The 24463-nt window shown below is 41.2% G+C and overlaps 6 protein-coding genes across 6 annotated transcripts; 2 read left to right on the forward strand and 4 right to left on the reverse strand.

Moving 5' to 3' along the window:
* Nucleotides 1–65: 65 nt before the first annotated feature.
* On the forward strand, nucleotides 66–12927 carry BATDEDRAFT_87564 (uncharacterized protein; the record flags this gene model as incomplete). The annotated part of the gene is made up of 5 exons (XM_006678104.1): nucleotides 66–546; nucleotides 629–756; nucleotides 835–10823; nucleotides 10897–12242; nucleotides 12527–12927. Exons 2-5 carry the CDS (start codon nucleotides 646–648, stop codon nucleotides 12925–12927), a joined length of 11847 nt encoding a protein of 3948 aa, XP_006678167.1. The 5' UTR covers nucleotides 66–546; nucleotides 629–645.
* A 322-nt stretch (nucleotides 12928–13249) lies between these two features.
* On the reverse strand, nucleotides 13250–13876 carry BATDEDRAFT_87653 (uncharacterized protein; the record flags this gene model as incomplete). Its single annotated transcript, XM_006678207.1, has 1 exon — nucleotides 13250–13876. The coding sequence occupies one exon, from the start codon at nucleotides 13874–13876 to the stop codon at nucleotides 13250–13252; it is 627 nt and encodes a 208-aa protein (XP_006678270.1).
* A 1935-nt stretch (nucleotides 13877–15811) lies between these two features.
* On the reverse strand, nucleotides 15812–16030 carry BATDEDRAFT_87652 (uncharacterized protein; the record flags this gene model as incomplete). The annotated part of the gene is made up of 1 exon (XM_006678208.1): nucleotides 15812–16030. The coding sequence occupies one exon, from the start codon at nucleotides 16028–16030 to the stop codon at nucleotides 15812–15814; it is 219 nt and encodes a 72-aa protein (XP_006678271.1).
* A 1038-nt stretch (nucleotides 16031–17068) lies between these two features.
* Nucleotides 17069–17405, forward strand: BATDEDRAFT_10515 (uncharacterized protein; the record flags this gene model as incomplete). The annotated part of the gene is made up of 2 exons (XM_006677670.1): nucleotides 17069–17153; nucleotides 17230–17405. Coding segments are annotated over 2 exons (261 nt in total), but the record flags the coding sequence as incomplete, so codon positions are not given.
* A 155-nt stretch (nucleotides 17406–17560) lies between these two features.
* BATDEDRAFT_29868 (uncharacterized protein) lies at nucleotides 17561–18401 on the reverse strand (the record flags this gene model as incomplete). Its single annotated transcript, XM_006677902.1, has 3 exons — nucleotides 17561–17972; nucleotides 18042–18304; nucleotides 18390–18401. 3 exons carry the CDS (start codon nucleotides 18399–18401, stop codon nucleotides 17561–17563), a joined length of 687 nt encoding a protein of 228 aa, XP_006677965.1.
* A 2229-nt stretch (nucleotides 18402–20630) lies between these two features.
* On the reverse strand, nucleotides 20631–21998 carry BATDEDRAFT_10540 (uncharacterized protein; the record flags this gene model as incomplete). The annotated part of the gene is made up of 3 exons (XM_006677672.1): nucleotides 20631–21055; nucleotides 21350–21450; nucleotides 21553–21998. Coding segments are annotated over 3 exons (972 nt in total), but the record flags the coding sequence as incomplete, so codon positions are not given.
* Nucleotides 21999–24463: the final 2465 nt, after the last annotated feature.

Consider the following 24463-nt stretch of genomic DNA (forward strand, 5'->3'; position numbering starts at 1 on the left):
ATTTGCATCCTCAACTAGCGTCCATTAACGGATTCACAATTCATTAAACTGTAATTACCCAACTGCCTAACCAACGTGCTATTCTGAAATTGCGACTTTTTTTTGGTAACTACAGAACTGGTCAAAGCCTCACAGGATGCCAGAGTAAACGAAACAGAAATACCACCCGAGCTTCTAAGCAAGATCAAAGTACGGCCACCTGTTCCAAAACGATACACCTATCACTCTCATACCATTGATGAGCCATGGATGCGACTTGAAAACGCGCGCAATTATAGTCCTGGTGCATCTATTGCTGCCGAAGTAGGTGCAACGGCTGGTGGTACAAAACTTGCCAAAAAACATCATTCTCATGAAGCGCTAAACAATCATGACAAATCGCCAGTCAAGCTCACTTGTACAGCATTCAGAGATCGACTCATTGAATTCCTCATGTAGGTCCAAGCTTGTCCTGGAATTTAATATAATAGTACGATTTGCTAAGCAACGTTGTGTGCCCTAAATATTACAGTGAGCAACAGAATTCAAAAAGTGCATTGGACGAGGGTAAAGTTTAAATTGTTATGAGACATGATTCAATACAATTTGCATTATTACTGACGTTTTTATTTATAAATGATACAATTAGATGATATTGCGTCTATTATGCTAGTGAATCTCCCAAAAGAATTTGTGCCAGATCCTCGAACTTATCGAATCCTGCAAAGACTGATTGCTGACGAAGCTACAGACCTTGAGGATGAGTGCATTGTTGAGGTGTGTTGAATCTATAAACCCATTACAATTGGAGGCTGCAAGCATACTAATCTAAAGTTGGTTTGTAATATTATTTAGGCATTTTATGATTATTTTGGGTCTAGTGTCAAGGCAGTTACCGTGAGTGATTTGGAGCAAAGCTGGGTCAACAACATTCTACGTGCAATCCCACGAAACCTGAAAACAAGCTATCCAGCCCAAATATCCCACTTGTTGGAGGAGGTTCAAGAGTCGTTTCGCGAAAGTGGAAAAAATTCTGCTGTTCATCACATTCTAAAGAAACCAGCTCATCTTCAACAGCAACAGCTACTTGATACTTATCAAAAACAACCAGCATTTAGCGAAACACTTTCAAACCCATCTCCATGGCACAAATCTTTTGTTGAAAACAAAGCAAAGATTGAGCGGCTGCTATTTATTAGCAACCATGCCCTATGTCATTTGATGCAAACTGCAAGCTACTTTTCACATCTTCGCTATGTAGATATCAAGGAGATGCGGAGCCAACGTGATGCATTCAGAATTTCTTCTTATCGCAGCTTGATGTTGGTTCAAGCTGAGAAATGCCGTACAAAAATTTGGCATGGATGGCTTGCAATTATTTTGAAGAATTTTGCAGAAACCTATATTCGTAAAAGAAAGCGCGAGGTACTCCCCCAAAAACCATCCGAGCCTTTTTTCCGCTGTGCTCAAATGCTAATCTGTAATCAGCTCCAAGCAATCATGGTTGAATCAATCAACGACTATGTTCATATGTTCAGTTTTTACCCAATAGCACTTTCTAACTCGGATGCAGTATATGTCAAGGGAAAAAACTTGAAACCTCCACGCTTTAGCGTCAGACTCACTTTTACTATAAAAGCAAGAGTAATCGAGTTTGACCCACCTTTTAACGAGATTGAAGACGCAGTTCTTGATGGTCTTGGGTTTCTTGTTTCTACGGTGGATACTGCGCCACGTATTGAGTCAGCCATCTACGGCCACAACGGAGAAGCTCTTTTGGCCATGGAGTTCCCTTCTATTCAAACTGTATTGCAAAATACTCATGCAACTAGCGTTGATTCGGATGGAAACCCAGCATTCCGCATGTCCATTGGCGATGTTGAGCAAATCAAACTCTATGTTGAAGACTCGCTTATAGAGGCCACAAACTCTCACTTGAAGAAATACGTAAACAATTGTTTTGCAATTGCCGCCGAGTATCTAACTCGGTATGATCCCTACATTGAGCTTTTTTCCTCTGAGATAGACTGCCAGGTTGAAGAGTTTTTTTCAACAGCACACTCATTTGAGGAGCACGTGGAACAAATTGAAAAGTATAAATCAATCGTCAATGAGATCCTCAGTCATCCTCGTCGAGTTGAGCTTGTTTTGATTGATCTCATAACAGAAGATCTTCATCGTATTTTTGTTGCCCGTGCAAATTCTTTGGCTGCCAGGTTTATCACTAAAATCACTGAGCAAAGCATTGAACATCAACAGCAAATATGTGCTCGCTACGAAGCAATTGAAGAGCGTGCATTGCAGATACCCGAAGGTTTCAAAGAGATGGCAGAGCAAATGGAATACATGCAGAAAACTCTTGAAGATGAGCTGCCATTGCTCTTACTTGAGCTAGAGGAAAGCAGACGTAAACTAATGCATATTTTCAATTACTCGTTGCTGAATGACGAGCATATTAAACTCAATTCAAAAACATTTACTTGGCCAGCAAAAATTATACCTATTTTAGAGCAGCATAATATTATTATAGGTGCTGCGAGAGAGAAATCTGAAGAAAATCTTCGTGAGCGGCGTACCAAGTTTGAGTTGGAGCTGGAAGAGATTCGTGTTCAGGTGGACGAATTAAAGGAAGTAGGAGATTTGGACGAAATGCCATTTTATGTTAAAAAAGTACAAGCTCTTGCAAAGCAGCTTCAAGCTGCTCAAGATTCTGTTGCTGGATTCAATAAGGAAGAACAGCTATTTGGATGGCCAGAAACGTCATACCCGCAACGAAAACAAATCATGGCAGCACTCGAACCCTTTCAGGCATTATACACCACAGCCGTTACCTTTCAAAAAAGTTACAAAAAATGGATGGATGGCAATTTGCTTGAGCTCGATGCTGAGCAGATTGAGCAAGAGGTTGATTCATTGAAACGAGACATGTACCGTGTGCTTGGAGCACTTGTGCAGGATTCTGCACCACAAAACATTGCCAAAGCAGTCAAGGAAAAAATCGACGAGTTTATGGTCAACATTCCGCTTATACATGTGCTATGCAATCCTGGCATGCGTGATCGCCATTGGACAAAAATGAGTGCTGCTGCTGAATTTGAAATTCGACCTGACGGATCTGCTAGTTTACGAAAAATGCTAAAAATGAATCTGGAGCAGTTTCTCGTTCCATTCCAGGAAATCAGCGATTTTGCTTCCAAGGAATATACTTTGGAAAAGAATATGAGCAAGATGTTCCAAGAGTGGGAACCACTTGAATTTATTCTTATTGCGTACCGAGAAACTGGAACACATATTCTTGCATCTGTTGATGAGGCTCAACAGTTGCTAGATGATCAAATTGTCAAGACCCAGTCCATGCGTGGATCTCCCTACATCAAACCGTTTGAACAGCAAATTAAAGAATGGGAGCACAAGCTACTCACCACCCAAGAAATTATTGATGAATGGTTAAAAGTACAGGCAACATGGCTATATTTGGAACCTATTTTTTCAAGCGAAGACATTATGAATCAAATGCCTGAAGAAAGTAAAAAGTTTAAAATGGTAGATTACTCATGGCGTAAAACCATGTGTGTTGTTAGCCAAGATCGTCACATTCTTAAAATCACAACCATTCCTAATCTACTTGAAGAGCTGCAAAAAAACAATATCATGCTTGAAGAGATTCTTAAAGGACTCAATTCCTATTTGGAAGTCAAGCGACTTTTTTTCCCAAGATTCTTTTTCCTGTCCAACGATGAGATGCTCGAGATTCTGAGCGAAACCAAGGATCCGACGCGTGTGCAGCCGCATCTTAAAAAGTGTTTTGAAGGTGTTGCTACACTCGAGTTTGACGAAAAATTGGATATCATCAGTCTATACTCTAGCGAGAAAGAAAGATTGGCACTGACTAAAAAAGTCTCGACAGTAGATGCAAAAGGTACAGTGGAGAAATGGCTTCGCGATGTTGAAAATGCCATGTTAAGCAGTCTTCACTCTATCATCAAGGCTGCATATTTGGCATATCCAAATAGCCCAAGAGAAAAATGGGTGTTAGAATGGCCCGGCCAGGTTGTTATATGTGTGAGTCAAATTTATTGGACCTTGGCTGTCGAAAAAGCCATTCTTGAGGGGAAAAGAGGAATTGAGCAACACCTAATGCAACTCAATCGGGATTTGAATGAAACCATCAAGCTTGTTCGAGGAGAGCTTTCTAAAATGGCAAGATACACACTTGGAGCCTTGGTTGTGATTGATGTGCACGCTCGTGATGTTATAGCCAATATGGCACATACTGAAAATATCAAAGACACCAACGATTTTGCGTGGCTATCCCAATTACGATACTATTGGGAAAACAATAATGTAATGGTCAAGATGATTAATGCACAAAAACGATACGGTTACGAGTATCTGGGAAATTCCGCTCGCTTGGTCATCACACCCTTGACTGATCGATGTTACAGAACATTATTTGGAGCTCTGCATCTGAATCTTGGTGGTGCTCCAGAAGGTCCAGCAGGAACAGGAAAAACTGAAACAACCAAGGATCTTGCCAAAGCTCTTGCAAAACAGTGTGTTGTGTTCAATTGTTCCGATGGTCTTGATTATCTGGCCATGGGTAAATTTTTCAAAGGACTTGCGACTTCTGGTGCATGGGCTTGCTTTGACGAGTTTAATCGAATTGACTTGGAAGTACTGTCTGTAGTTGCTCAGCAGATTTTGACTATACAGCGAGCCATTGCATTGGATCTCAAAGAGTTTATGTTTGAAGGGAGCAAATTGGCACTGAATCAGCAATGTGCCGTATTCATTACAATGAATCCAGGCTATGCTGGTCGATCAGAACTTCCCGACAATTTAAAAGCACTATTCCGTACTGTTGCCATGATGGTGCCCGACTATTCACTTATTGCCGAAATTACACTCTACTCATTTGGATTTATTGAAGCTCGTAATTTGGCAAGGAAAATTGCTGCCACGTACAGACTGTGCTCTGAGCAACTCTCGTCGCAGGACCATTATGACTATGGCATGCGTGCTGTAAAATCAGTCTTGACTGCCGCAGGAAACCTCAAACTAAAATATCCAGATGAAGACGAAAGCGTTTTAGTGCTTCGATCCATCATCGATGTCAACCTTCCCAAATTTTTGTCACAGGATATTGCTTTATTCAAAGGCATTGCGACAGATTTATTTCCGGGCGTTTGTCTTCCAAAATCAGACTATGTCAAGCTAGAAGATGCAATACAAATTGCCTGCCAAAGAATGAACCTACAAATGGTGCCGGCATTTGTTGAAAAGGTGTTTCAATTATACGAGATGATGCTTGTTAGACATGGATATATGCTAGTTGGTGAACCATTTTCAGGGAAAACTACTGCATATCGTGTTCTTGGCGAAGCATTAAACATTATTGCGGCTAATGAGCCAGCAGGGACGGATGAGTGGCTTAGTGTGCAATACAAAGCCATTAATCCAAAATCAATTACAATGGGACAGCTCTATGGACAATTTGATCCTATTTCTCATGAATGGACTGATGGTGTACTTGCAACTAGTTTTAGATCATACGCCAGCAGCACAAGTCCTGATCGAAAATGGGTTATTTTTGATGGCCCAGTAGATGCAATTTGGGTTGAGAATATGAACACCGTGTTGGATGACAACAAAAAACTCTGTTTAATGAGTGGTGAAATTATCCAACTTTCCAACACTATGAGTCTGGTTTTCGAAGTGATGGATCTTTCAGTAGCTTCTCCTGCTACTGTATCTCGATGTGGAATGGTGTATCTCGAGCCAGAACGGCTTGGTTGGCGGCCCCTGTTGCAATCGTGGCTAAACAGTATCACATATCTATCAGCCACTATTAAAGAATACATTAGCCAACTATTCGAGACTTTTGTTCAGCCATCATTGACGTTTGTTCGTAAAGATTGCAAGGAACTTTCACCTACAACAGATATAGGACTTGTTAATTCACTTTTGCGACTTTTTGATAGTACGTTTGATGATTTTCGAAAACGCGGTATTATTGAAGAGAACGACCAAGACTCACTTTGGGAGCAGCGGATTCAGTGTCGTTTCTTGTTTTGCATGGCATGGACAATAGGTGGAAGTATCGATACTCCGAGCCAGCTCAAGTTTGATCACATGATGCGACAATGCATCTATAAAATGCAGCCTCCCCTAAAACTAGAGCTTCCAATTGAAGGCACAATATATGACTATCTGTATCAGTCAAATCAACAAGAGTCTGACTCCGACTTTTCAGATTCCACAAAGCAGCTCCAACACAACAAAGACGCATGGATTCCGTGGTTACAGACCATTCCCGCAATTCATTTACCTACCAATTCTGATTTCAATGACATTATTATTCCTACAAAAGATACCGCAAGATACAACTATCTCATGGATCTTATGATTCTACATGATATTCCACTACTTTTAGTTGGACCGACGGGTACTGGAAAGTCAAAGTATATCAGCAGTAAGCTTCTCAATGGCATATCGCGTGACATGTTTCTTCCACTTGCAATCAATTTTTCAGCACGTACAAGTGCCAACCAAGTCCAAGACTTGGTGATGGCTAAATTAGATAAACGACGTAAAGGTGTATTTGGTGCTCCAGTTGGAAAGCGATATATTGTGTTTATTGATGATTTGAACATGCCAGCAAAGGAGCAATACGGTGCACAACCACCTATAGAGCTATTTCGACAATGGATAGATCACGGTAATTGGTACGACCGTAAAGATACTTCACGCATTGAGTTGGTAGATATACAGCTTATTGCGGCAATGGGACCACCAGGCGGAGGAAGAAATTTGATCACTCCACGATTCCAACGACACTTTAACCAAGTAGTAATCAACTCATTTGACGATGCAACCATGTTTCGTATTTTCAATTCCATTTTGGAATGGCATTTTTCACGTTTTGAATTTGTGGAAGAGATTCGAAATATTTCATATATTCTTGTTGACAGCACAATGAGTGTGTATCAATGGGCGGTTAAAAATCTGCTACCCACTCCTGCAAAAACCCACTATACATTTAATCTGCGTGATTTTGCCAAAGTTATTCAAGGCTTAGTGCTATCACGCCCAACTCATTTTGGATCTGACACTTCCATGCTACGTCTTTGGACACATGAGGTTTACCGAGTATACTACGATCGACTTGTTGCTGATGAAGATCGCAGCAATATGTTTGCGTTTGTAATGTCGACCATTAACGAGAAATTCAAAAAAGATCCAAACATAGTGTTTGCTCATGTAGCAACGGGTGATAAAGTAGATGAAAGTCCAACTGTTGTGGATGACGACATGCGCAGTGTGTTTTTCGGTGATTTTGTTACTTGTGCAAGCCCGGGAGCAGAAACCAACTATATAGAGGTTGAAAATTTTGATACAATTAGCGAGATATGCAAGGCTCAATTGGCTGAATACAATCAAGTAAAAAAGACAAAGCTTGATTTAGTTTTGTTTCGATTTGCAATTGAACATGTTTCCAAAATTTGTCGAATACTCAAGCTGCCTGGTGGAAATGCGCTGCTTGTGGGTGTTGGAGGCAGTGGTAGACAGTCATTGACTCGTTTATCTGCATTTATTTCAAAGTATCAAGTCTTCCAAATTGAAATATCAAAATCATACTCGAGAGTGGAATGGCGTGACGATCTGAAAAAAATTCTAACAATGACAGGAGTGGAGAATCAAAAAACGGTATTTTTATTCCCAGATACTCAGATTCGCGAAGAATCTTTTATTGAAGATGTTAATAGCTTGCTCAATGCGGGAGATGTACCAAACCTATTTGCAGCAGACGAACGCCAAGCAATTGTCGAAAAATTGGCAAACGATGCTGTGGAAGATGGAAAGGCCGCAGATGCAAGTCCCATGGCAATCTATTCTTATTTTGTTGACCGGGTTAAAAAAAATCTTCATATTGTACTATGCATGAGTCCCATTGGAGACGCCTTTCGAGCCCGCTTGCGACAGTTTTCTTCAATTGTCAATTGCTGTACTATCGATTGGTTTCAAGCGTGGCCAAATGACGCACTTCAAGCCGTTGCAAAGCAGTTTCTTCAAGATACCAATTTGGACACTTCAATTTTTGATAAAGTGATTGCCATGTGCCAGTATTTTCACCAATATGCCATTGCACTTTCCCAACGATACCTGGTTGCACTTTCGCGTCACAACTATGTTACTCCCACAAGCTATCTGGAGCTACTGAATGCATACAAGACGCTTCTAAATCAAAAGTTTCAGGAAATATCAATGGTAAGAAAGAGATATGCAGGTGGATTGGACAAGCTCCAGTTTGCAGCTGAACAAATTGCTCGCATGCAAGTGGATCTTAAAGAATTGCAACCCCAGCTTTTAAAAACATCTGAAGAAACTATCGAGATGCTTGCAAAAATTGAAAAAGAGTCGGTCGAGGTAGAATCAACGAGAAAAACAGTTGCATCTGATGAAGCTATTGCGTCTTTTAAAGCTGAACAATCAGCAGCCATGAAAAACGAATGCGAAAACGATTTAGCCGAAGCTCTTCCACTTCTCAATGCAGCCTTGGCTGCTTTGGATACTTTGAAAAAAACGGATATTGATCTTGTCAAGTCCATGAAAAATCCTCCTGATGGGGTCAAGCTTGTTATGGAAGCTGTTTGTGTCATGAAGGATATTAAACCAGAAAAAATCCCGGACCCATCGGGATCAGGCCGTATGGTTTTGGACTACTGGAAACCCTCGCTTAAAATGCTTGGAGATCCTCAGTTTCTCAATAGTCTTAAAAGCTTTGACAAGGACGACATTCCACCCCATGTCATCAAAAAAATTCGTCAAACGTTTATTCCCAATCCAGAATTCAAACCAGAAAAGGTACGCAATGCATCATCAGCTGCCGAGGGACTATGCAGTTGGATTGGAGCCATGGAAGCATATGATCGTGTTGCCAAAATTGTGGCCCCAAAACAGGAAGCTCTGGCAAAAGCAGAGGCTGAATTGGCAGAAACCATGAAGGGGCTTGACGAAAAGCGAGCATTGCTCAAAGAAATCATGGATCGCCTACAATCTCTCAACAATAATCTTCAAGCCCTAACTGAAAAAAAGGCAAGGTTGGAAAAAGAAGTCAAGAGTTGTGAAGATCAACTGGATCGTGCCCAAAAACTTTTGGGGGGACTTGGAGGAGAAAAGCATAGGTGGACCGAAATTACAAAGCAGTTGGATGGTACGCTGTATAACCTGAGTGGGGACGTTTTGATTTCGGCAGGAGTTGCTGCGTATCTGGGTGCATTTACCAAACTGTATCGACAAGAATGCGTGGCTTCATGGGTCGAAACACTAAAAAAAGAAAAGATTCCTTGCACCGATGCATTTTCACTGATTAAAGTACTTGGCGATCCAATCAAAATTCGTGAATGGAATATTGCTGGACTTCCTTCTGATGCATTCTCGGTTGATAATGGAATAATTGTGCAGAATGCCAGGCGATGGCCACTCATGATTGATCCACAAGGGCAGGCCAACAAATGGGTAAAAAATATGGAAAAAAATCACAAACTAGTCATTATTAAGCTCACCGATACCGATTTTGTACGCAACCTTGAAAATGCCATTACTTTTGGCTTGCCAGTGCTTTTGGAAAATCTAAAAGAGGAATTAGATCCAATTTTAGATACTATTTTACAAAAACAGACGTTCAAGTCTGGTGGAGCAACATGCATTCGACTCGGTGACGCGGTAATCGAGTACGCCGAGTCATTTAGGCTATACATGACAACAAAGCTGCGCAATCCACACTATTTTCCTGAAACAAGTGTCAAAGTGTCATTGCTAAACTTTATGATTACTCCCGAGGGATTGGAAGATCAACTGCTTGGTATTGTCGTGGCAAAAGAGCGGCCAGAGCTGGAAGAAGAAAAAGTGCAACTAATATTTCAGAGTGCGGAAAATAAAAAGAAGCTGCAGGAAATCGAGGACCAAATTTTGCAGATCCTATCGTCAGCAGAGGGCAATATTTTGGAAAACGAGACCGCTATCGAAGTGTTGTCTTCATCCAAAGTTCTTTCTGTTGAGCTGTTTGATAAGCAGCGGGTTGCAGAGGAAACAGAATGCAAAATCGACGAAACGCGCGAGTCCTATAGACCTATTGCCAACCACTCTGCAGTACTCTATTTTTGCATTGCAGATCTAACGAACATTGAGCCTATGTATCAGTACTCATTGGTATGGTTTATGGATTTGTTTGTTATTTCAATTTCTCAGTCCAACAAATCAAGTGTTGTGAAGCGGCGTCTCAAAAATCTCGAATCATACTTTACATACTCTTTGTACTGTAACGTATGCAGGTCACTTTTTGAAAAAGACAAGCTTTTGTTTTCATTTTTGCTATGCATAACCATTTTGCGCAAATACAATGATTTAGATGAAGCCGAGTTTGCACACTTTATGACGGGGGGTATTGGACTAGGTGGACAATGCATTCCAAATCCAGATCCATCCATAATTTCTGAAAAAGGCTGGACAGAAATTGGACGACTTTCTGATCTTCCAGCATTCAAAGGACTTATTCAGGAGTTTAGTCTTTCAGGTTGGAAGCAAGTGATAGATACAAACGACCTGCTTGAAGTGAAATTTCCCGGGAAATGGAATACCATCAATGACTTTCAGCATCTATTGATTATTCGTGCATTGCGACCAGAAAAAATTGTGCCTAGTGTACAAGAGTTTGTCAAGGCAAAGCTTGGCCATAAATTTATTGAACCACCTATTTTTGATTTGGCTGGTAGTTACGAAGATTCGAGCAATCACAGTCCATTAATTTTTATTTTATCTCCAGGAGTAGATCCAATGGCACAGTAAGTAGTCGTCATGTGAAAATGCACTATACTTTATATTCTGCTATGCTGATTTAATGTGTAAATAATATAGGCTGATCAAGTTTGCAGAGGACCAAGGATTTGGAGGCCAAAAGTGCCAAAGCATATCTTTGGGTCAAGGTCAGGGTCCAATCGCTGCACAAATGATTCGCGAAGCCCAGAAAGGCGGTACATGGGTCGTGTTGCAGAATTGCCACTTGGCAGTGAGTTGGCTCAGCACTCTTGAAAAAATAGTCGATGACATGACCAGTGGAGCATCTGTTCATCGTGATTTCCGGCTTTGGCTAACTTCATATCCAAGTCCCAAATTCCCGTCATCGATCCTACAGATTGGCGTTAAAATGACAAATGAGCCGCCAAAGGGAATCAAGGCAAATATTCTCAAAAGTTACTTGAGTGACCCCATTTCAAACGAAAAGTTTTTTGCAGCATGTAAGAAACCTGCAGAATGGGAAAAGCTGCTGTTTGGTCTATGTACCTTTCATGCCATTGTGCAAGAAAGACGAAATTTTGGCCCACTTGGTTGGAATATTCCGTATGAATTCAACGAATCAGATCTACGAATTAGTATACGCCAATTGCAGATGTTTTTAGACGAATATGCCGAGATTCCTTTCAAAGCAATCATCTATCTTACTGGAGAGTGTAACTATGGTGGCAGAGTAACAGACGAGTGGGACAGACGCACACTTACCAATTTATTAACCACGTTCTACTGCCCAGCAATAGTAGAGGACAATGGGTATCGTTTCTCTCCTTCTGGTGTGTACTATGCACCAGCCAAAGGAAAATATGATCAATATCTAGAGTATGTGCGAAGTCTTCCTCTCAACCAGAGTCCTGAAATCTTTGGCATTCACGACAACGGAGATATTGCTAGACAGCTGGCAGAAACTAGACAGCTTTTTGAAAGTGTGATTCAAACACAGGGTAATACGTTTGGGTCAAGTCAGGGCAATGGACAAAAATCAAGTGAAGAGATCATCATTGAAATATCGTCAGATATTCTTTCCAGGATCCCAGCAGCGTTTAATCTTGAAGAAGCAATCAAGAGGTATCCTGTGGACTATAACGAAAGCATGAATACGGTACTTGTTCAAGAGATGATTCGTTTCAACAAACTTATTCAGGTGGTGCTGGGGGGTTTGGCAAATGTGCAGAAAGCAATCAAGGGCTTAGTGGTTAATTCTTCAGAACTCGAAGAAGTATGCAAAAGCATTCTTGTTGGCCGAGTTCCTGCCATGTGGGCAGCCAGATCGTATCCATCTCTGAAACCGCTTGGAGGCTATGTCAATGATTTGATTGCACGAATCAAATTTTTCCAAACATGGCTAGAGCACGGCAGCCCAGTAGTGTTTTGGATGTCAGGTTTCTTCTTTACACAATCGTTTATTACGGGTAAGTTGCTTGGTACACTATATTTAAATTATTTGGTATTTGATCTGCATAGCCTTGCTACTTGAGTCTATGGTATGGTATGGATAAAAAATGTCAAAAAACTGCTTTATGCAGCTGGCTTAGTGGGTATGAATACAATGTACTGAAGTTAATCAGACAGTATATCCATCCATACAAATGACTGCGCAATAAAACCAGTCACCAGAATCATGACCGACTATGTACCGTTTATAATGCGCTGCTAATACCGATTTAATGTAAATAACCGTGTATACTTGAACCAGCCACACTACAAAATTATGCGCGAAAGTATACAATTCCAATTGACGAGCTTGGACTGGATTTTGAAGTCATGCCAACCACCACATCCGCAGTATCTCCAGTCGATGGAGTCTATGTTAATGGCTTGTATCTCGAAGGAGCTCGCTGGGTGAAAGAACGCAATGTGTTGGGTGAGTCATTCAACAAAGTGTTGTATGACCCAATGCCAATGATTTGGTTCAAGCCAATTCGCATTGTGGATACCAAAACCACCGGAACCTACACATTGCCGGTCTACAAGACCAGTGCAAGACGTGGTGTACTGTCAACAACGGGCCATTCAACCAATTTTGTGATTGCAATCAGGCTCCCGACTGACAAGCCAGAAAAGCATTGGATCATGCGTGGTTTGGCTGCTATGTAAGTGTTTAAACATGCTGTAAACATACCAAGGCTGCCACAATAACAAATGTGATTAGACATTGAGTGGACTGGCTGTAATGATAGCAGTGGCTACATGTCATAATAGATTACTAACAAACCACATGTGCCATTTATCAATAATTCAGATTGCAGCTTGACAACTAAAAGATTTTATTGGAGGTTTGGATGATTTGTTGGAATCCGCCATAGCCAAAATCCGAAAAGCTTGTTCTCAAATATATTCTAATATGGTAATGGCTGGCTATGGGGAGTAGAATAAAGATAATAAACTATGTATAAGCAACAAAGATCAAACATTTGGGTCATCGAAGCTCCATTGGTGTGAAGGAGATATGGAGGGTTTCTGCGGCAAAGTCAGACAACCCATTGGCTATCAAAAGCGTTAGCTGGGGAGCACTTTGAAATCCACGACATAATGCTTCTTCAAAGCTAACTTGTCGCATGGCTTTGACAGCAATGTTTGGTTGGTCAGTAGTGAAGGAGCTATTGGATTTCCATGACCTGGTATGCTTGAGACTGCGGTTAGGATGACTAACGGGTGCTGATCGTGACGTATGGATCGTATTAGGGATAAAGTTTGGATGCATGTCATGCAGGTTTGTATTAATATGAGCAAGACCGTGTGGAGAGCGAACTCTAATACGCATACGAACTGGCTGAGGTGCAGCAAGCCCGTCAGAGAAATGGCTTGATGTGGCCATTTCAGGTAAGGGTTTTACTGCGGTTGAAATGCGTGGAGCAGTAGCATTGCAATGATTGGAGCAGGCAATGTATTGACTTTTTGAATCAGTCCGTCTGCCATAGTGAATCGAGTTTGATACTGCATTAGGAATAGGCGTGGGTGAAAATGTAGCATCTTTGCCAGATAGACAAGCTGTCTTAGCAGTAGAACGGCTGTATGCGATAGCACAGGGCATCACGGCTGACATTGAATGGGAATGATAAATACGGCTAGGGTAGTAGTGATTGATTTAATCGGCAGATTTTATTGACTTGCAAGATAAGAGATTGAAAAGGATGAGCAATCGGAGTGGAAAACAGCGGGGTCAGGTAAGCCTTATATGCCGGATATGTTGCTTAGTTTAAAACATTGATTAAAATTGTTTACAGGGTTGAATTTTGCGTACGGGTCAATCCATTGCATGACAATTCGCTGTCCATACATAGCTTCTAGTCATGAGTGCATGTTTCATATTCTGCCGCAAAAGACATTCCAGCAATTCCGAATCGAGGGGTAATGCATTTACGGCTGTATCCATGTAAAACGGAGCACTTGTATTCATTTCGCAATCACTGCCTCTTTTGCTTTGAAGTACAGTGATCAAACATTAGCTATGCTCTCCTACCAGATATTGCTGCTTGCTCGATTGACACTAACTCAATAAGCAGCGTCCATCATATGATGTGCATCAAATCAAATTATAGTCCTGGGCTGAAATTATTCTCATTTAGCATAATCATACATTGTACGACCAACAAGTTTGAATCCAAACTTGTTGCAATCCAAATATTTGGCTTAGCTTATCTCAATACAACGGTACAAATCCATCTGTTGTATTTTAAACTCACAGATACGCTCACATTCTAGTTGAAGCGAACAGTGATTGCACGCTTTAAATGCAACCGTTGTTTTCATGTCAATCACCCAATATTTACTTGTAATGTTTGATTTATATGAAGGGAGAGTTGGAGATTGAACAAGTCAATTAGCTTTCGTGCTTATCTTTGTAAAAGTGAATGGATGTTTAAAGCAGCATTCACATCTTGCTCGAATAAATCTCGTATTCTTGATGAGTTTAGGATACGATACTGCTCAGTAAAATGCCACCAATCATCTCATGAGATTGGTTGTTTATAATGCATGTTTATTTAGTGTTTCATTTTACGTGAATTCGGCTGTAAATCTATTCAGTCTAAATGCGTGCATTCAGATTATCTCTGCATTGGTATTTAATTAGCACGTCCATCATTATAGGTGCCACACTTGTAAATGAATATAACAAACAAACAGAGTATTTTAGTCGACTACAAGCATCTTTTAGACATTATATTTACACAGCGTGTACAAGTGTTTATGATGCATCAATAGTCAAGCCATATTTACAATTCTGGAGGTATCGGTTGCCGGGTAAAACTAGAATATTTAATGGAAAAATGGCAAATTCAAAATTAACTAGCCGAGGTATACTAGCAAATACAATCACACATTGGAGATATGAATAGCAATACCCAAAGACATCCATTTAAAACCCTATGTTTGTGGCCAACATTAAAAGGCAAGCAGCTAATAGAAAGCTTATGTAGACACTGCTCTCGTTTACTCCACGACTCGAGTCTTGTATTGGGGCTTGAATCAATCGAGGGGAGATATTTTAACCATAAAAGCTATAGCAACTAGTCATGTCAAGGCTTTGATAAAAGCCGGCTTTGCTAACCCATGTTTGCCGGCTGGTTCTATTCTCAATGGCCATTAGACAAATATCTAAATACCAGTTTTTATTATGTATTACATTGACTGAACTGACATCAATCCAAGTTTATTTCATGAAGCATGCATGGGTTAGATGATACTAGATTGAATCTCTTGATCACACTAAACCAAATAAGTAGTATGTATAGGACAACGAACGGTATCAGACTTTTATCAGAATTATGTGAATTGAGTCTCAGGAAACCCATTCTGAAGAGTTTTCCATACAGTTCAAGTGAATAAATCACAATCAGATTATAATCTGCTGTAATGTATACAATCTAATTGGAATCCAAGTGCCTGGAATAATGGGTAGTCTTTTGTGCTAGATTCATAAGCATTGAAAGTCATTTTAATATATAACAGATTGTATTGAATAGTTGAATATTCATCTTCACATCTTGTGCTCGATCAGTTTTTCGAGTTCATCCAAAGTAGGCCGCTTTCTAAGACTGTGCTGAAGCACAATGCCAATCGAATTGGATGCAGGAATCAGAGCAAAGGCACGATCTTGCTTTGCTTCAGAAAATATGTTGTCAAGAGTGGGTCGTTGAAGATTGTTGGCAACGAGGGTGGACTTTGTCAAGACTTTAGTTTCCTGGAACAGTTTCATTAATTTCTTCACTTGAACTGTGTGGAAAACTCTTCAGAATGGGTTTCCTGAAACTCAATTCACATTATAATTCTGACAAAAATCTGATACCGTTCAATGTCTTGTACATACTACTCAAATAACCCCATATTTGAACTCTAGTCAGGGAATATAACTCCACACTTGATGCATGCATGACAATTCGAAATCTCGAATGCAATTAGTTTTATACTTTAACACTGAGTTGGACAAAACATTGCTTGTAATCTTGAATGCAATCAGCAATAGCAAAATGACAAAGTTAATCTGAAAATAGGGTCGTAGCTGACTGCAATGCTTGTTACTATGAAACCATTGAATCAGCCACTCACAACATGCCCAACCTTTTTCAATAGAAACAATCTTGACAGATGTCCCGAAGGCATATGGATGACACTGAAAGATACATTAACCACGACAGCAAGAACAGTCATGACCATTCTCTTAAGCGAAAACCTTTGAGTCGGTCCAAAATGCTCATAGTGTATATTGCTGGTTTCTTAATACTGGCTAGCACAGGAGTGCTTGGTTATCTCTACTTTGGCACACATGTGTTTTCTAGCACTGCTCCTGCAAACCAGAGTAACAGTGAGCTTCCTGTTAGCACCAATCGCATGCAAGTATCACCCAGTGCTATTGCTGATGCACATTGGTCAAAGACGATTGTGACTGTGGGTGATGGCAAGACCTTTCCTAAACAGGTAACTTTTAAGCGCATGTTGTTTGCATGAATGTTGAGCATTACACTATTGCCTCGGGTGTTGTAGCAGTTGTTTAACACTTGTTTATATTCAACTTAGGGTGATGCTGTTTCTGTTCATTGTAAGATATTGCCATACTTTTATAGTTGACCAGCTAAATTACAAAAGTATGTTTCCATAAAATACTAACCTGCCCATCCTTTTATGCAACTCATCATCTCAGACATTGGAACGGTAAGAACTATATGTGTAGCAATCCATAAGTTGAAAGTTGTTGGTATTAAATCCATCATGCAATTCTAACTCCATCTATTGTTAGCTTTTGAATGGCAAAAAGTTTGATTCCTCACGCGATCGCAACGATCCATTTACTACCACCATTGGAGTTGGTCGAGTGATCAAGGGTAAGCTCATCTCGCATACCAATACTCTATTTGGGTTCTTATTTTCAATATACTCATGAGAATGTTTATCGTGTAGGATGGGATATGGGAATCCCTTCCATGTCTCTCGGAGAGCGAGCTATTCTTACCATTCAGCCCGAGTATGGATATGGTGCTCGAGGAGCAGGATCAGACATCCCGCCCAATTCTGTACTGATATTTGATGTAGGTAGATTGGTTACATTTGATAGTAAATGCAAGTGCTTTCTCTAATCTTGTCTCGACATCCAATTTATTTTAACCAACTTGATTCGCAATCCATTATAGGTGGAATTACTCAAAATAAATTAAATAAATCAGTTGTATTCCTGGCGTATATTTGATGTTGACTCGAGACTGCTAATTTATAATATGATAAAAAAATACTATTATTTTGATGGTGCGTCGGGTAGCGCAGTCGCCCCACTTCCACGATCTCCTTTGAAAAAAAACTGCAGGTGGAACTGTTTAGCATCTGGATCCCAATGTGACCAGAATCGGCCTTCACCCCGATCTACCTCCAAACTTTGCACCTTGAATGCAATGGTCTCGTAAGGTTCGGCAGCAATCAGCAAGTACTGGAAATTCTTCAACGGAGGCTCAATTCGCTGCTCATATGCTGACATGAACCGATGTCGAGGCTTTAAGTTCTCAATACCGCTATCCTTACCAATCTCGGGATAATGCACCTGAAAAAGCAATCCAAGTTGGTATGTGGTTGGATCTCGTACTTTGGTAACCTTGTATCCAGGTCGACCAATCTTAATGGCTACCTTGCGAATAGCTGGAAACATATTGGGTCTATCCACCCCAGATAGACCACTAATAGAATTACTTCCAGTTCCAGAACCAACAAATGGTCCATTAGACTCTCTGGCATCCTTGGCTGCACGACGAGCAAGATTGGTTTGATGCTTTTTGCCTTGAGTATGTGCAAGATAAGAACCTTCATTAGTGTGAAGAGTAAGACATAGTTTGCATTCGTATGAACCCAAGTGGTTTTTCATAAAGTATGGATCCTTTGTTAGGTCAATGGTTTCGCTAGCAAGCTTGCGAAGTCGTTCTCTACGGTCCACATTGAACTGGGAAGAGTCGGCAACACCGCCAGAACCAGGCTTGGAACCAGCTCGATTCTATAAGAGTATGGTTTGAACAGGGATCGAAAGAACACACATCAGCTAATGAGAACATCCATCCCATATAGTCATAAACGGTTACCTGAAAGTCCATGTTGGGCTAGATTGAATTAAACAGCAAATTTGAGTCGGAATAGAATGAAAATAAGTCACGTGTAGATGTGCACTGTTGCTCAACTCATTATGATAATGCAAGAATACTCTGCGTAGACCGTCTGTCAATGCTTATGCAACATATTTGCACGTTCATTATGGTTTGCCATGTTTCAACTTGATCTTTTCTCGAAATACTCGTGTGCTGTATTCGGCAAATCTTTCAGCAGTGATGCAAGAGTATAAGCTGTCAATCTTATGCATAGGCAAACACGTTTAAATTCATCGAGATACTTGAAATGCTTTATTAAAGTTATAAATAAAAAGGTGAAAAGACATGCCAAGATCAAATCTTGTTATTAGGTAAACCATACAAATTTCCTGATGCTTCATAATATAGCATACTGTCACTAGGAGCAATTGCAACCAATATACGATGCAAAATTTCCTTTGAAAATGGCTTTGAAAGTGTATCATCAAATTGCTGAGATTGTAAAAAGGTCGGCTGGCCAGAAATAATACCAATAACAAGTGTGTGTTGATTTATGTTTTTGGTTGATCTGATCATGCGAACAACAGATTCCCCATTCAACTGTGGCATGGATGTGTCTAGAAAAATAATATCAAATCGAGCATCTCCCATGGCACACTGAAGAATTTCAGATCCACTGCGTACTGTGACACACCGGCAATGTTGACCAGCCAAAAGTGATTCGAGTTCTTTTGTTTCAGCCACGTTATCACATGCAATAAGAGCATCCAGCTGTCGCCCAATCGGACTATTCTGAGAGTGATGACTAGAAATACTCGATGGAGTGTTGGACGATCCAGCTGATGAAGCCGATCTGCGATGATCTTTAGCAGATGAATGTAAAGGCTGATGCTGAGGTGTGTGCGTGTGCTCAGAAAGAAAATGCGGGCGGGATAGCTGCGATAAAGGTAAAACTGGAGATGTGATTTCAATAAGTGATTCTGGACCAGTCAGCGAGGAAGTCAAAATGCTTGCTTCACGACTGTGTGTAGAAAAGCTACTTCCACGACGCTGTTCTCGAAATAGCTGCTGCTTGGCATTTTCTAAATATGATTGATATGAACTGGTCGAGGTTGTGCTGAGACGAGTAGATCCGTGGTGCTCTGGTTTTAAGGATTGATCACGACCAGCTACCTCTCGTATTGCCGGCTCGCAATGTGCGTTCTGTCCTACTTTTGATAAACCGCTAGAAGTCAAAGTGGCAGAATTAGGTATGGAAGTAAAGGTAGGCACACCGCCAGATGTTGGCGTAGATGAAGGAGTATTGCTAGTGACATGTGGCCGGGCAAATCCAAATTCGGGGGACTGTGTATGTACCCGAAATCTAGTGGGAAAAGAAGGCAGTGAGCTTCGCCGTGCACGCATTCCACTCTCAGATATCACAGTCTGCATTTGCTTTGATACAGCAGCTGATGTATCAGCGTGTCGAACGTTGTGGTCATTAACTGGATGAGCGCTTGGTCTTGGAGCAGACTCGTTAAGCTCATCTTGTGAATTTTTTTCAATAGACAGCATTGAGGATAGATTTGTAGGAGTAGTTGGTCGACTGGTTACAAAATTTCCCGAAGACGGTAGCCCTGTGGCATTTGCTGACAATGTGCGGAGTCGAGTTGGTGGAGACGGGAAAAATCCCTGATTTACGTTTACATTGCCGCTTCCTAGAGAGCTACTAGGCGAAACACCTGTCAATGTATACCCAAAAGAAGATACGCCAGTACCTCGAAAAACCCCAATTGGAGGAGTAGACAAGGGCAAAGATTCTCTGCGACGTTGTTTCCATTCTTCGCCTTCTGGGAAATCTGATCGGATTCTTGATACGAGCTGCTTATTTGCCTTTTCAAGCAGTTCTAAATTCTTGTATACCACCTCGCCAAAGTCGGGTGCCTCTCCATCTGCACTTGCAGATTTCAAATACTCCTCATCTTCATCCTCTGAAGATTTATTCGCATCATCGTCATCATTAAATGAATTGATAACTGCCTCAGTCGCGGATCTATTAGATGAACCCACAGGTCCAAATTTGACCGTCGTACTACCCGAGCTAGATTCAGTAAGCATGTCTGTACCCGAAATCCCTAAAAATGAAGATGCGTGCTGTTGATCAGGGGTATGATGGGTATCTTTTGTCTGCTTGTCTTTGGCAGATAGAGGCCCATCAGCTTGCTTAGGCGATCCATCCGACATATTCGTTGCCACACCACGATCGTCAAAATAGTCTGTATCTTCAATATTGGATATCTTTGGAACAAAATTCGCTTTGTTCAGTCGTAGATTGTCCCAATCGACGTGATCAAACCATTTATGCGATCGCACTTCTGCAGCGCCTTCAGTTCCTAATCTCGCATGAATATCTGAACACATCAATTTTTCCATAAGATCTCGTACTGTATCTGACATTTCAATATCATCCTCATGCCAGACGATTCGCCTTGTCAAAATATTCTCAAATACTTGCGAAGGCATCTTGGCATTAAAAGGTGGGATACCGTACAAAAATTCATATAAAATGACACCAAGAGCCCACCAGTCTACACTTGCACCTTGACCAAGACCCAAAATGCTTTCAGGTGCCAAGTAGTCTGGCGTACCTACAAACTGTTTCGAGTCTTTTTCATCTACCTTTTCTGCCAAACGACCACCAAGTACTGGTCCAGAATCTGTGGCTCCCAGTATGCTTGCCATAGATCCCCGACGACTGTGAAGATTTGTTGGTAGACCACTACTTCCTCCACTCCCGCCACCTCTCAAATGTTGAGTTTGTGGATGCAGTGCAAAATTTAGTGGGTGATCTTTAGGTAATGGACTTGATGGTAGAGTAAATCCAGAAGGGCCAATGGGAGATACAAGTGGATGGCCAGGTGAAAGAGCAGAAAAGGGTCGATCAACAAGCAACGTTCCTCCCACAGCATCGCCAACACCGCGAGCACGGCGACCAAGAAATCCAACACGAGAAAGCCCAAAATCAGTGAGCTTGATATGCCCATTCGAATCAATCAGTAAGTTGTCTGGCTTGAGATCACTATAACAAGAATTTAGTTGGCAGCAGTAAAAACACCACATATTCAAAAACAAAATATTAGTCTTGACCTTGAATTAAATATAAAATTAAAATACAACATACCGATGAATTATATCTCGCGAATGCAAAAATTCAAGTCCAAGAACCACTTCAGAAATATACTGTTTTGCCCAGGTTTCATCCAGTTGCCCCATATTTTTTAGCAGCGCAGCACAATCACCTCCATTTAAAAACTCCATTACCAGATATATATGTTCTTTGCTTTGAAAACTATAATATAGTTTAACAACGTATGGTGAGTCCAGCTGAGTGAGAATCATACGTTCTGATTTGATATTCATGACTTGATTTTTGGCAACCATGTCTGCCTTTTTGATCGCTTTAATGGCAAAATAGTCCCCTGTAACACGCTTTTTGGCAAGGTAAACAGACCCAAATGCACCTTTGGATATGGGCTTGATAATTTCGTAATCTTTGATACTAGGTATGGCACGCTGTGAAATGCTAGGGGTAAGACACGTAGATGACAATGGAGTAGATGTCACCATGGGCGATGTGGGAACAGATGAAGGCGGGGAAACTCCATTGCTTTGAGATCCAAAAAATAGTGAGCTATTCGTAAGCTGTGACGGTGCAGCGCTACAAGTGCTGGTACTAACAGGCGTAAAGTGTGTTCCTTGTGATATGATTGGGCTTGCAATTCCACGCTGTAAAAACTGCGACACACTCGGTGATCGAGATGATGGCTGACTGACTGGCTCATCTCCCTGCTGATCCGCACATCCAGAAGATGCACGGAGATGTCGTTGGCTATTTTTATTGCTTTTTTGAAAACCTTGATCATTGCCTTCAGGACTGGATGTCGTACGAATGTTCAAAGACGAAGTAAGTTTATTGCGCTTTAGTTTAGATCGCGGAGCGCTCATGGGGTTCAATTCGGGTTTGGTTTGGGAAGTATTGTGATCTGGCTCTTGCACAGTAGCCTCATTCAAGTTAGTACTACTGCCATTACCCTCATTATGCCCGCTGCGTATAAAAGGCGGTGCCGCTGGGAAGCCAAATTTGCGGTCGAGGTTATGAGGATGGTGAGCTGGTAGTGTCAGTTTGTTGACGCTACCATTTGATGACAAATGACTAATATTTGATCCGCTTCCCTTGTTTGCTGTAAGTTGATATAATATGGCCGAAGGAGAAATAGTCGTCACAGGAGACGAGCATATAGATTGCCTTGGACTGCCCATGACTTCATCAGCAAAGTTGGCCAAACTAGTTAGCAAGTGAGGTTGCGTGCCACGAAGCGGTGATTGTGGTAGATTGGTACTTGATTCACCGTATGAAGAATTATGCAAGGATCTTTCAACACGTTCAGATGAAGCATAATCACGATCAGAAACATGAACTGATCCTTGATCGCCTTCCAAAGAAAGCGTTCCAGTTTGAATACCAATCTCAACCTTTACTTCTTCTTCGCGAAGAATGCATCGCTGATACTCGGCCATCTCATCACGAAGCTTCAATATAGATTGCACCTTGTTATGTATACAGGACATGGTATCTACGCCAATATTTCGAATAGCAAAAGCAAGTGAAATCACCACATTGTCAATAACCGGACACCGCGCTTCTTCGTCCAAGTTCAATCCACTCCCCTTTGATAAAGTTGAAACGGGCAAATCTGGAGTCGAAAACTCGGCGTCAGCAGGACAGGACCATGAAAGCAGACGGTCAAATTCTAAATGTGACAGAGCGGATGAAAGTACTAGTTTCGATAATTGAGTCGAGGCAGTGGGCGACCCTGTGTAAAGGGACTGACCACTCTGTCCCATCTTATGTGTATGAGAAGGATCAAGAAGACTATGATCGCTATATATGCCTTCCACATCTTCGGATACAGATCCACCAGGCGATGTTTGCAAATTCTCTGAGTTTGGAATAGGAATCGCAAGAGTTTCGTCGATAACAGATATAATCTCCTTGCCTATAGACACCAGCTTGGCTAAATGTTGTAAATATGTCCTTCGATCGTCATCTTCAATTGCATCGGATCCACTTGCCCAATCACCTTCACCGTCGCTTCCACGTTTACGCGCCTTATTGCGATCATTGCTATTGGCATCTACCTTGAAATCTCTAGTAGCAGAAGTCAAGGTTGATCCGGAGATTATATCTTGAACTGTGCGTCGTTGGGCCGTGTCGGCCATCTCCTTGCATTCATCTCCAATCTCATCCTCCAATAATCCCACCTTTTCCATACACTGGGCTCTAAAATTTTTCAACTGATCGTTTGCCAGTACAACTTCCATTTCCGTGCGATGCAATACAGTGCATAGCTCAGCATGCTCTTCAAAAATAATCGCGGGAATAGACCTTTCACAGATATTGCATAGGGCTAGATTGATATTAGGAATAGGCTCATCGTGAATTGAAAGAGGTGTTTCAATCGTTGAGATAAAACTCCCCGTTGACAAGTTGGATTGTAAAGTGGATATACTATGGCCAGGTGCATTTGACTCGACGAGTGCAGATGTCGACTGCAATGTAGAGTTGATACGCATTAAAGATGCTGCATTTACAGTGCTGTTGCTGCCAGATAAGCCTTTGAGCTGATGGAATGCATTGTCAGGCTGATCAAAAAATGATGATTCTGACATGGAATCATCCCCTCTATGATCCTCTGTAAGACTAGATGTGGCTTGATCGCTACAATATAATGCATCTTCCCATTCCTCACCTTTAAGCCCAACAGGTCGCATCACCCACACGATACTTCGTTTCTTTCCTGTCGTCCGATCCACATTCAACATGCCCTTGGCCTCAAGTTGCAGCGTCCTTCCATCACATCGCACGGCTGAAAACGAAATTTCCATAATAAATCCATCCTCACAAGGACATTTATCACTTGCTTCAACAAACACATTCTTGGTATCAATAGGAAGAAATGGCGGAATCATAGCACCAACCATCAACGTAGGTTCAAATCCAAACACTGTATGCGCACTTGGTGAAATGTAAG

Source organism: Batrachochytrium dendrobatidis (genome assembly GCF_000203795.2).
Source record: "Batrachochytrium dendrobatidis JAM81 unplaced genomic scaffold BATDEscaffold_4, whole genome shotgun sequence".
In the NCBI taxonomy this organism is placed as follows: domain Eukaryota; kingdom Fungi; phylum Chytridiomycota; class Chytridiomycetes; order Rhizophydiales; genus Batrachochytrium; species Batrachochytrium dendrobatidis.